The following is a 13942-nucleotide window of genomic DNA, read 5'->3' on the forward strand; positions in this document are numbered from 1 at the left end:
GTCTCACAGAACTTAGTCTTGCTAGAGATAAAAGACATAAACAAGGGGGAAAGAAGGAGTGGGGACTTGTAAGTACAAGGCATGTGCTTTAGTGCTTTCTACCTTCTGCTCATCTCTGTCCTGTCGTCTTCCTCAGCCAGGTGAAATCCTTCTCATCCTGTAAGATCCAGCTAAATATCTCTACTTTGATGAAGACTCTGGGACCTTAACTTCCTTCACAGATAAAATTGATCCATTTTCCTCACACCTTGTTTCCTGAACTAGACTCAGATATAGTGACTTCTTTGAGTTCAGGGAACCTTGCCCAATTCAGCTGTTTATCCCTAGGGCACAACACAGTGCTGTCCTATATAAATGCTGAAGGACAGCTAAAATAAAGGTCTCATAAAATAGATGGAAATCCTTCAGGCCAGAGGTTAATTTAAATATATACACACCATGTAACTTAGTATGTAATTGTGATTGAAAACAAATGTTTAGATATATCTTGAAGTATCTCTGGAGAAAAATCACTTCTGGCCCTTCTAGTTACAATTCAGATTTATTATGTGTTAATGCTGTTATGTTTACCATGTCTGCCCACCCTGACAGCTGACCTTTATCTGTTTAAGTCAGACCATCCTAAATATTTGGTGCAGATCTTATTCAGCTACATTCCTTGTGATGCATAGCAAACAAACAAATGAGTATGATTGATTTATTTATGCATTACCATTTTCATGGGCATCAAAATCCCATTCACGTTCCTGGCATTATCTTTGTCAGATAAAGTAGCATGAGGACCCAAAGATAAAGCATGTCTATGAAATACCTAGAAGGGTGTGATTTGGGGGGATAAGGTCAGTACTCAGGTTCCAGGTGGGCCAGAGAGCCAAATGATTCTTAAATTTCCTTTGGTCAGTAGATGACAGACTCTTCTAGTTCTTTTTGCGGGGAGGGGGAAACTAAAGACAGCTTTGTCTCTAATATAAAAGTATTCATACAGATGTCATCATGACAGTAACTTTTTTTCTTATGTAATTAAAGACTTACTATCAGGAGTAACCTGATAAAAATTTGTCTATGAGAACCCCATATCTATCTGCATTTAGTGGTGAGGCTTCTGTAGCTTACAGTAGTATACAGTGCTTTGGATGGATAGAAGGGGACAGCTGTCCTTTGTTTATACCTGAAGAGCTTATGTTCTTTGACTTTGTTCCAGATTTTACAGACTTAGAAAGATTTATTTTATGCTTATTATTACTGAAGTTCATTATTCTTCTATTTGATATTCCAAGACCAACTGCAGACGTTATGGCTAACTGTATATATACCCTTGTTAAGTATTTGGAAATCTTGTCTTTTTCCTTAGTTGGTGAAGATTGTCTTAAACCAAGAAATCATTAAAGAGCAGCCACCCAAATTATATGATGTTCCATTTAACAGTTTTGTTGCAACTGTGTGAAATTTGTTAATAATGTGCTACAATGTGATCTCACAAGGATATGACTGCTGCATTTCCGTCTTTTCTCTTAGGCTGGTCACCCATTCCAACAGCGCTGTGCACAGTCGGCCTATTGTAGTAGTAAGCAGAAGTGGGAGTCGCCTGTATTTCTTCTCTTCCTGGACTGTGTGTGGCAGATACTTCGTCAGTTCCCTTGTTCATTTGAATTTAATGAGAATCTCCTCATCCTGCTCTTTGAGCATGCATATGCCTCACAGTTTGGAACGTTTCTGGGCAACAATGAAAGTGAAAGGTGGGTACCTGCTCAGGTGGGGGCCATTTTATTTTTAGCTGTTTTGGTCATTTCCTAAGAGACCAGGATTTGGTCCTACATTAATGTTATTTATAAGATGGTAGAGGTTACAGTTAGTATAAATTAATTACGTAATTTATTGTGAGCCTATCATATGCTAGGTGAGAGCATATCCTGGATTTTGTTCTATTTGATTCAAATTAGTCCATACACTGATTAAAAAGCTTTGAATAATTGAGCAACCATTAAAATGTTACTTTCCTTATATAGGAGCATAGTATTTTACATCTGGAAGAAGCTTTAACATATAATTCAATTCTACCCTCCATCCAGTTTTATAGATTAGGAAGGTAATATCCAGAGAAGTGAATGACTTGTCCAGGGACACACAGCCTGTTGGTCACCAAAAGTATGGCTGTAGTACAGGTCTTCCTACTCCTGCTCTAGATTTTTCTCTTATACCGAGAAACTGTCCTCAGGCCCAGAGTGACAATCTTACTTCATAACCCAGACACCATCAAGTTTATAGGTTTAATTAGAAGATTCATATCAGAATGATCATTAAAGATGCTTAACTGGTAATCTTCTCATTTGGGTACAGTCTAAAGGCATCCTCTGGGTGGGAGGCAGGGTTTGTCCCTTGGCTGGTACCTGGCATCATTTAGTTGAATAATAAATTTAAACAATTAACAGTTTCCATAAAAGAATAGAATTATTGCATCTTTACCTGTTTGAAATTCAAGCACATAGAGCAATACATGTTTTTTTACTTAAAGCTGAATTGGCAGATATTTCAACTTTAGAGTTTCTTACAGATTCTTGTCTTCAGAAGCTGGGAAAAATTTAGAACTATTTGCTCTAGAAAGTTCTGTGTCAGCACAGTTTTCTCACTGTGCTTTGGCTATAGTTACTGCAGCCACACGTGATTCATATGATCAGTTTGACTGATTTAATGGATTTGTTTATAGTTTGCACTGTTTCTTCTGTATCCCAAGGGTATTTGCTCTGAGTGTTTTCTCTGATAATACATGGAGTTGGGAGAGGACTAACTTGCTCAAGATAAAATGTCTTATTGGTACCGAGTCCAAGCTTGTACTGCTTGCTGCACGACAAGCCAATAAATCGAGAGACGAGGTGTTGGGGCAAGGAATAGCAACTTTATTCAGAAAGCCAGCAGACTGGGAAGTTGGTGGACTAGTGTCCCAAAGAACCATCTTGCCTGGGTTTGGATGCTAGTTTCCTTTATAAAACAAAAAGGGGAGGTAAGGAGGTAAAGTTAAAAAAGAAAAAAAACAAGGTGATAAGTTGTTGCAAATGTTTCCTGGTTCCTGCCCAGACTCTGGAGGGGATGCAGTTTATTTCTTCGTCCCTGCAGTTGTTCACAGGTGGTCCTGTTCCAGATGTTTCCTGGGAGCTAAACAAAGGTGTTTTAGCTTACTGCTCAGGATGGGAGACATGGTTCCCCAGATGGGCCATTATGTATTCTTTAAGCTATAAGCAACATTCCTTGAGTGATTAACTTGTAGCAAAAGCAGTAGAATACAAAGATTAAAGTAAAAGAAACAGATGCAGTATGGAGCCAGATTTGTTCTTCCCTATTACATTATGTTGGCATTGCAAAATCGAACCTTTGTGAAAACCTTCAGATGGGTTGGTGGTTGGGATTGTCCCTGAGCTGTTCATTCATAGTTTAGGCTTAAATGAATCTTTGAACATCGTACCTCAGTTTTTTCAATTAATGAAATGTATTTTTGGTATTTTAGTATCATTTTAAGTTGACTTTATAGAAATGATTATACTTATATTGTTATACTTGAATTCATTACTTATGCCAAAAGAACAGGCCTACTTCCAAAAAGTAGGATTTGGATTGATTTGTGATGGAGCTGCCATTAATATTTACCTTCCCACCCCAGAAACCATTCTGTAACAAGTAGTTAATCCAAATAGAACATAAATTATTAATTTTTTCCTATTTTTTTCCTTATTAACAATAGATGAAAAGTTTAATGCTTCCTGACTTTAGGGTTCTATTCATCTCTGTTCTAGAATTCTGCTAGTCAGAAGAGTTTAATTAGAAGAGATGACCTAAGAAAGCAATGACCATCCTTTTTTTTCCCTTTTAAATATTACATACGAAAGAATAAGAACTTTTAAGATCTGTTATGAATACAAAGTGTGAAATTACTTGAACCCTGTGAATTTGGGAGATTGGAGTATTAACTAGCCTAATATGATTTTTAAAAAATCTTTAAAGATTTAAAAAACATCTTTAAAAACCATTGAAACTTCTTGGAAAAAGATGACTTCAGTTAAAAGGGAAGATGTAACATTTTTTAAAAACAGCTTTATTGAGATATAATGCATTTACCATAATATTCAGCCATTTAAAGTGTATTTATTGTGATTTTTTAAAATGGTATATTTAGAGTTGTACAGCCAGCACTGCACCTAATTTTAGAACATTTTCATCACCTCCAAAACAAACCCCATATCCATTACTAGTCACTATCCATTTTCCCTCCCTCCATCCCCTAGCCCCTGATAACCACAAATCTGCTCTTAGTCTATAAATTTGCCTGTTTGACTATTTCATATAAATGGAATCATACAATATGTGGTCTTTTATGATTGGCTTCTTTCACTAAGCATATTTCCAAGGTTCATCCATGTTGTAGAATGGGGTGTTTCCATCCTTTGGCTGCCATAAATAATGCTGCGTTAAACATATGTATACAAGTTTTTGTGTGGACATATATCCATTTATCTTAGATATAAACCTAGGAGTGGAATTGTGGGTCATATGCTAACTGACGTTTTGAGGAGCTGTGAAAGAAAGTGGCACCACCATGTTACATTCCCCCCAGCAGTGTATGAGGGCTCCGGTTTCTCCACATCTCCACCATTTTTTATTGTCTGCCCTTTTGATTTAGTCATCCTCGTGGGTGTAAAGTGGTGTAAATCTCATTATCATGATTTGCATTTCCTTAATGGACCAGTGGTGTTGATCAGCTTTGCATGTGTTTGTTGGGCATTTGTGTATCACTTCTTTGGAAAAATATCTATTTGGATACTTTGCCAATTTTTTCATTGGGTTATTTGTCTTTTTATTGTTGAGTTGTAAGAAAATTTTGATAGAGATTGCATTGGAATCTGTGGATCACTTTGGGTAGTTATTACTGCCTTAACAGTGTTGTCTTCCAGTCTATGAACACGGGATGTCTTTCCATTTATTTAGGTCTTTAATTCCTTTCAGCAATATTTTATAGTTTTCAGTATACAAATATTTTACCTCTTCAGTTAAATTTATTCTTGGTATTTTAATATTTTGAATGCTGTTGTAAATGGAATTGTTTTCTTAATTTTTTTGGAGTATTCACTGCTGGCATATAGAAACATGACTGTTTTTGTGTGTCTATCTTGTACCCTGCAGTTTTGCCATATTTATTTATTAGCTGTAGTAGTTTGTGTGTGTGTGTGGATTCTTTGGGATTGTCTATGCATAGGATCATGTTATTTGCAAGTAGAAATCATTGTATGTCTTCCTTTCTACTTTGGATGTGTTTTCTTTCTTTTTCATGTCTAATGAATTTCCAGTACAGCATTGAATGGCAGTGGTGAAAACAGGCACTCTTGTTTTATTCCTGATCTTAGGGAGAAAGCTTTCAGTCTTTCACGAGTGTGATGTTGAGTATGATGTTAGCTGTGTTTTTTTTTTTTCATAAGTACCCTTTACCATGTTGAGGAAGTTCCCTTTTTTTTTTTTTCCTTTTTTTCCCCTTTATTTATTTATTTTTTTAATTTAATTTTTTTTATTGGTTTCTGCTTTATAACAAAGTGAATCAGTCATACATATACATCTGTTCCCACATCCCTTCCCTCATGCATCTCCCTCCCTCCCACCCTCCCCATCCCACCCCTCCAGGTGGTCACAAAGCACCGAGCTGATCTCCCTGTGCTATGCGGCTGCTTCCCACTATCTATCTACCTTACGTTTGGTAGTGTATATATGTCCATGCCTCTCTTTCGCTTTGTCACTGCTTACCCTTCCCCCTCCCCATATCCTCAAGTCCATTCTCAAGTAGGTCTGTGTCTTTATTCCCGTTTTACCCCTAGGTTCTTCATGACATTTTTTTTTAAATTCCATATATATGTGTTAGCATACGGTATTTGTCTTTCTCTTTCTGACTTACTTCACTCTGTATGACAGACTCTAGGTCTATCCACCTCATTACAAATAGCTCAGTTTCGTTTCTTTTTATGGTGAGTAATATTCCATTGTATGTATGTGCCACATCTTCTTTATCCATTCATCCGATGATGGACACTTAGGTTGTTTCCATCTCCGGGCTATTGTGAATAGAGCTGCAATGAACATTTTGGTACATGTCTCTTTTTGAATTATGGTTTTCTCAGGGTATATGCCTAGTAGTGGGATTGCTGGGTCATATGGTAGTTCTATTTTTAGTTTTTTAAGGAACCTCCACACTGTTCTCCATAGTGGCTGTACCAATTCACATTCCCACCAGCAGTGCAAGAGTGTTCCCTTTTCTCCACACCCTCTCCAGCATTTATTGTTTCTAGATTTTTTGAGGATGGGCATTCTGACTGGTGTGAGCTGATACCTCATTGTAGTTTTGATTTGCATTTCTCTAATGATTAATGATGTTGAGCATTCTTTCATGTGTTTGTTGGCAGTCTGTATATCTTCTTTGGAGAAATGTCTATTTGGGTCTTCTGCCCATTTTTGGATTGGGTTGTTTGTTTTTTTGCTATTGAGCTGCATGAGCTGCTTATAAATTTTGGAGATTAATCCTTTGTCAGTTGCTTCATTTGCAAATATTTTCTCCCATTCTGAGGGTTGTCTTTTGGTCTTCTTTATGGTTTCCTTTGCAGTGCAAAAGCTTTGAAGTTTCATTAGGTCCCATTTGTTTATCTTTGTTTTTATTTCCATTTCTCTAGGAGGTGGGTCCAAAAGAATCTTGCTGTGATTTATGTCATAGAGTGTTCTGCCTGTGTTTTCCTCTAAGAGTTTGATAGTTTCTGGCCTTACATTTAGGTCTTTAATCCATTTTGAGCTTATTTTTGTGTATGGTGTTAGGGAATGATCTAATCTCATAGTTTTACATGTCTCTGTGCAGTTTTCCCAGCAGCACTTATTGGAGAGGCTGTCCTTTCTCCACTGTACATTCCTGCCTCCTTTATCAAAGATAAGTTGACCATACGTATGTGGGTTTATCTCTGGGCTTTCTATCCTGTTCCATTGATCTATCTTTCTGTTTTTGTGCCAGTACCATACTGTCTTGATTACTGTAGCTTTGTAGTATAGTCTGAAGTCAGGGAGCCTGATTCCTCCAGCTCCGTTTTTCGTTCTCAAGATTGTTTTGGCTATTCGGGGTCTTTTGTTTCTCCAAACAAATTTTGAAATTTTTTGTTCTAATTCTGTGAAAAATGCCAGTGGTAGTTTCATAGGGATTGCATTGAATCTGTAGATTGCTTTGGGTAGTAGAGTCATTATCACAATACTGATTCTTCCAATCCAGGAGCATGGTATATCTCTCCATCTATTTGTATCATCTTTAATTTCTTTCATCAGTGTCTTATAATTTTCTGCATACAGGTCTTTTGTCTCCTTAGGTAGCTTTATTCCTAGATATTTTATTCTTTTTGTTGCAATGGTAAATGGGAGTGTTTTCTTGATTTCATTTTCAGATTTTTCATCATTAGTGTACAGGAATGCCAGAGATTTCTGTGCATTAATTTTGTATCCTGCTACTTTACCAAATTCATTGATTAGCTCTAGTAGTTTTCTGGTAGCATCTTTAGGATTCTCTATGTATAGTATCATGTCATCTGCAAACAGTGACAGCTTTACTTCTTCTTTTCCCATTTGGATTCCTTTTATTTCCTTTTCTTCTCTGATTGCTGTGGCTAAAACTTCCAAAACGATTTTGAATAAGAGTGGTGAGAGTGGGCAGCCTTGTCTTGTTCCTGATCTTAGTGGAAATGGTTTCAGTTTTTCACCATTGAGGACAATGTTGGCTGTGGGTTTGTCATATATGGCCTTTATTATGTTGGGAAAGTTCCCTCTATGCCTACTTTCTGCAGGGTTATTATCATAAATGGGTGTTGAATTTTTTCGAAAGCTTTCTCTGCATCTATTGAGATGATCATATGGTTTTTCTCCTTCAACTTGTTAATATGGTGTATCACATTGATTGATTTACATATATTGAAGAATCCTTGCATTCCTGGAATAAACCCCACTTGATCATGGTGTATGATCCTTTTAATGTGCTGTTTGATTCTGTTTGCTAGTATTTTGTTGAGGATTTTTGCATCTATGTTCATCAGTGGTATTGGCCTGTAGTTTTCTTTCTTTGTGACATCGTTGTCTGGTTTTGGTATCAAGGTGATGGTGGTCTCGTAGAATGAGTTTGGGAGTGTTTCTCCCTCTGCTATATGTTGGAAGAATTTGAGAAGGATAGGTGTTAGCTCTTCTCTAAATATTTGATAGAATTCACCTGTGAAGCCATCTGGTCCTGGGCTTTTGTTTGTTGGAAGATTTTAAATCACAGTTTCAATTTCAGTGCTTATGATTGGTCTATTCATATTTTCTATTTCTTCCTGATTCAGTCTTGGCAGGTTGTGCATTTCTAAGAATTTGTCCATTTCTTCCAGGTTGTCCATTTTATTGGCATAGAGTTGCTTGTAGTAATCTCTCATGATCTTTTGTATTTTCTGCAGTGTCAGTTGTTACTTCTCCTTTTTCATTTGTAATTCTATTGATTTGAGTCTTCTCCCCTTTTTTCTTGATGAGTCTGGCTAATGGTTTATCAATTTTGTTTATCTTCTCAAAGAACCAGCTTTTAGTTTTATTGATCTTTGCTATCATTTCCTTCATTTCTTTTTCATTTATTTCTGATCTGATTTTTATGAATTCTATCCTTCTGCTAACTTTGGGGTTTTTTTGTTCTTCTTTCTCTAATTGCTTTAGGTGCAAGGTCAGGTTGTTTACTCAAGATGTTTCCTGTTTCTTAAGGTGGGATTGTATTGCTATAAACTTCCCTCTTAGAACTGCTTTTGCTGCATCCCATAGATTTTGTGTCGTCATGTCTCCACTGTCATTTGTTTCTAGGTATTTTTTGGTTTCCTCTTTGATTTCTTCAGTGATCACTTCGTTATTAAGTAGTGTATTGTTTAGCCTCCATGTGTTTGTATGTTTTACAGAGCTTTTCCTGTAATTAATATTTAGACTCACAGCACTGTGGTCGGAAAAGATACTTGATACAATTGCAATTTTCTTAAATTTAACAAGGCTTGATTTGTGACCCAAGATGTGATCTATCCTGGAGATTGTTCCATGAGCATTTGAGAAAAATGTGTATTCTGTTGTTTTTGGATGGAATGTCTTATAAATATCAATTAAGTCCATCTTGTTTAATGTATCATTTAAAGCTTGTGTTTCCTTATTTATTTTCATTTTGGATGATCTGTCCATTGGTGAAAGTGGGGTGTTAAAGTCCCCTACTATGAATGTGTTACTGTTGATTTCCCCTTTTATGGCTGTTAGTATTTGCCTTATGTATTGAGGTCCTCCTATGTTGGGTGCATAAATATTTACAATTGTTATATCTTCTTCTAGGATTGATCCCTTGATCATTATGTAGTGTCTTTCTTTGTCTCTTGTAAAGTCTTTATTTTAAAGTCTATTTTGTCTGATATGAGAATTGCTACTCCAGCTTTCTTTTGGTTTCCATTTGCATGGAATATCTTTTTCCATCCCCTTACTTTCAATCTGTATGTGTCTCTAGGTCTCAAGTGGGTCTCTTGTAGACAGGATATATATAGGTCTTGTTTTTGTATCCATTCAGCCAATCTGTGTCTTTTGGTGGGTGCATTTGGTCCATTTACATTTAAGGTAATTATCGATATGTATATTCCTATTCCCATTTTCTTAACTGTTTTGGGTTCATTCTTGTAGGTCTTTTCCTTCTCCTGTGTTTCTTGCCTAGAGAAGTTCCTTTAGCATTTGTTGTAAAGCTGGTTTGGTGGTGCTGAACTCTCTCAGCTTTTGCTTGTCTGTAAAGGTTTTAATTTCTCCATCAAATCTGAATGAGATCCTTGCTGGGTAGAGTAATCTTGGTTTCAGGTTTTTCTCCTTCATCACTTTAATTATGTCCTGCCAGTCCCTTTTGGCTTGTAGAGTTTCTGCTGAAAGATCAGCTGTTAACCTTATGGGGATTCCCTTGTGTGTTATTTGTTGTTTTTCCCTTGTTGCTTTTAATATGTTTTCTTTGTGTTTAATTTTTGACAGTTTGACTAATATGTGACTTGGTGTATTTCTCCTTGAATTTATTCTGTATGGGACTCTCTGTGCCTCCTGGACTTAATTAACTATTTCCTTTTCCATATTAGGGAAGTTTTTGAGTATAATCTCTTCAAATATTTTCTCAGTCCCTTTCTTTTTCTCTTCTTCTGGAACCCCTATAATTCGAATGTTGGTGCATGTAATGTTGTCCCAGAGGTCTCTGAGACTGTCCTCATTTCTTTTCATTCTTTTTTCCTTATTCTGCCCTGCAGCACTTATTTCCACTATTTTATCTTCCATATCACTTATCTGTTCTTCTGCCTCAGTTATTCGGCTATTGATCCCATCTAGAGTATTTTTAATTTCATTTATTGTGTTGTTCATCATTGCTTGTTTCATCTTTAGTTCTTCTAGGTCCTTGTTAAATGTTTCTTGTATTTTGTCTATTGTATTTCCAAGATTTTGGATCATCTTTACTGTCATTATTCTGAAATCTTTTTCAGGTAGACTGCCTATTTCCTCTTTATTTGTTAGGTCTGGTGGGTGTTTATCTTGCTCCTTCATCTGCTGTGTGTTTTTCTGTCTTCTCATTTTGCTTATGTTACTGTGTTTGGGGTCTCCTTTTTGCAGGCTGCATGTTCGTAGTTCCCGTTGTTTTTGGTGTCTGTCCCCATTGGCTAAGGTTGGTTCAGTGGGTTGTGTAGGCTTCCTGGTGGAGGGGACTAGTGCCTGTGTTCTGGTGGATGAGGCTGCATCTTGTCTTTCTTGTGGGCAGGTCCACGTCTGGTGGTGTGTTTTGGGGTGTCTGTGGACTTATTATGATTTTAGGCAGCCTCTCTGCTAATGGGTGTGGTTGTGTACCTGTCTTGCTAGTTGTTTGGCATAGGGTGTTCAGCACTGTAGCTTGCTGGTCGTTGAGTGAAGCTGGGTGCTGGTGTTGAGATGGAGATCTCTGGGAGATTTTTGCCATTTGATATTATGTGGAGCTGGGAGGTCTCTTGTGGACCAGTTTTCTGAAGTTGGCTCTCCCACCTCAGAGGTACAGCAGTAACTCCTGGTTGTAGCAGCAAGAGCCTTTCATCTACCCGGCTGAGAATAAAAGGGAGAAAAATTAGAAATAAGAATTAGTAGTAGTAGTAGTAGAATAAGAAGAAGAAGGATGGAGAAGGGAGAGTGGGAGGGGGAGGAAGAAAGGTAGAAAAAAAAGAAGATAAAGCAAAATAGAATAAAGTATGATAAAATATTATAAAGTTAGTAAAATAAAAAATAATTATTAAAAAAAAACGGACAGATAGAACCCTGGGACAAATGGTGGAAGCAAAGCTATACAGACAGAATCTCACACAGAAGCATACACATACACATTCACAAAAAGAGGGAAAGGGGAAAAAATCATAAATCTTGTTCTCAAAGTCTACCTCCTCAATTTGGGATGATTTGTTGTCTATTCAAGTATTCCACAGACGCAGGGTACATCAAGTTGTTTGTGGAGCTTTCATCCGCTGCTTCTGAGGCTGCTGGGAGAGATTTCCCTTTCTCTTCTTTATTCTCACAGCTCCCGGGCCTCATCTTTGGATTTGGCCCCGCCTCTGCATGTAGATCGCTGGAGGGCATCTGTTCTTTGCTCATACAGGACGGGGTTAAAGGAGCAGCCGCTTCAGGGACTCTGGCTCACTCAGGCCCGGGGGAGGGAGGGGTACGGAGTGTGGGGCGAGCCTGCAGCGGCAAGGGTCGGCATGACGTTGCACTAGCCCGAGGCGTGCCATGTGCTCTCCTGGGGAATCCGTCCCTGGATCCCAGGACCCTGGCAGTGACGGGCTGCACAGACTCCCTGGAAAGGGGGTGTGGACAGTGACCTGCGCTCGCATACAAGCCTCTTGGCAGTGGCAGCAGCAGCCCCAGCGTCCACGCCCATCTTTGGGGTCCACGCTTTTAGCCATGGCTCGCGCCTGTCTCTGGAGCTCCTTTAAGCAGCGCTCTTAATCCCCTCTCCTCGAGCACCAGGAAACAAAGAGGGAAGAAAAAGTCTCTGGCCTCTTCGGCAGGTCCAGAGTTTTTCCCGGACTCCCTCCCAGCCATCCGTGGTGTACTAACCCCTTCAGGCTGTGTTCACGCAGCCAACCCCAGTCCTCTCCCTGCGCTCCGACCGAAGCCCGAGCCTCAGCTCCCAGCCCTGCCTGCCCCGGAGGCCGAGCAGACAAGCCTCTCGGGTTGGTGAGTGCAGGTCGGCACCGATCCTCTGTGCGGGAACCTCTCCGCTTTGCCCTCCGCACCACTGTGGCTGCGCTCTTCTCCGCTACTTCGAAGCTTTCCCCCCTCTGCCACCCGCAGTCTCCGCCCGCGAAGGGGCTTGTAGTGTGTGGAAACCTTTCCTCCTTCACGGCTCCCTCTCACTGGTGCAGGTCCCGTCCCTATCCTTTTGTCTCTGTTTATTCTTTTTTCTTTTGCCCTATCCAGATATGTGGGGAGTTTCTTGCCTTTTGGGAGGTCTGAGGTCTTCTGCCAGCGTTCAGTAGGTGTTCTGTAGGAGTTGTTCCACGTGTAGATGAATTTCTGGTGTATCTGTGGGGAGGAAGGTGATCTCTGCGTCTTACTCTTCCACCATCTTCCTTGGGCTCCCTCTGTTACAGTTTTCTTGTATCATTGTCTGGCTTTGGCATCAGGGTGATAATAGCTTCATAAAATGAGTTAGGAAATATTCCTTCCTTTTCTATTTGTTGGGGAGTTTGAGAAGGATTGGTGTTCATTTTTCTTTTATATTTGATAGAATTTACCAGTGAAACCATCTGGTCCTAGACTTTTCTTTGTGGAGAGATTATTTGTTATAGGTCTGTTGAGATTTTTTATTTCTTCAGTCAGTTTAGGTAATTTTTGTGTTTATAGGAATTTGTCCATTTCATCCAGATTATCTAATTTGTTGGTGTGCTGTTAACAGTATTTTCTTAAAATCTTTTTTATTTCTGTAAGGTCAGTAGTAATGTCCCATTTTCATTTTTGATTTTAGTTATTTGCATCTTCCTTTTTCTTTGTCATTCTATCCAGAGGAACAATTTTGTTGATCTTTTCAGAGAACCGACTTTTGGTCTCATTGATGTTATTCTTTAAAAATGTTTTTTTTGTCTGTCTCCTCTGTAGTCTTAGTTTTTCCTTCCTTCTGCAAGCATTGGCTTAGTTTGCTCTCCTTTGTTTAGTTCCTTAAGGTATAAAGTTAGATTATTGATTTGAGATCTTTCCTTTTTAACATAGGTTCTTGCTATAAATTTCCCTCTGAGCATTACTTTCACTGGAGTTGTGTTAGCATGTTGTGTTTTTGTTTTCATTCATCTGTAAGTATTTTCTAACTTCTCTTGTGATGTCTTCTTTAAACCATTGGTTGTTTGAAAATGTGTTATATAATTCCACATACTTATGAATTTTCCAGTTTTTCTTCTGTTATCAGTTTCTAACTTCATTCCCTTGTGGTTGAAGAAGATGCTTTGCATGATCTCAGTCTTTTAAAATTTATTGAGCTTTGTTTTGTGGCCTACTACGTGGTCTGGCCTGGAGAATGCTTCATGTCCACTTGAGAAGAATGTGTGTTCTGCTGTTGGTTAGAGTTTTCTATATTTGTCTTACATTTTGTTCAAGTCCTGTATTTGCTTATTTATCTTCTATCTAGTTACTGGGATAGTGAAATCCTCAACTATATTAGAGAATTGTCTGTTTCTGTGTTCCATTATGTCAGTTGTTGCTTCCTATGTTTTGTGGCTCGGGTGCAACATACATATATATGTATAATTATTATATCTTCTTGGTGGACTAACTCTTTGTTGCCAGCTTTGGAAGCCTGCAAAACAGTCTTTGTTTTGATGTTGTTGACAGTTAAAAATGCTGACAAATATTTTAATTTTACATT

General features: G+C 38.3%; 1 protein-coding gene across 1 annotated transcript in view; it reads left to right on the forward strand.

Annotated features, from left to right (window-relative positions):
• Positions 1–13942, forward strand: part of MTMR9 (myotubularin related protein 9) — an 86558-nt gene that overhangs the window by 60243 nt on the left and 12373 nt on the right. The window contains exon 8 of the mRNA XM_081237520.1: positions 1516–1736. Coding sequence (XP_081093646.1) covers positions 1516–1736 — 221 coding nt within the window. The remainder of the gene's footprint in view (positions 1–1515; positions 1737–13942) is intronic.

Source organism: Mesoplodon bidens (assembly GCF_964165515.1).
Source record: "Mesoplodon bidens genome assembly, chromosome: 6".
NCBI lineage: Eukaryota > Metazoa > Chordata > Mammalia > Artiodactyla > Ziphiidae > Mesoplodon > Mesoplodon bidens.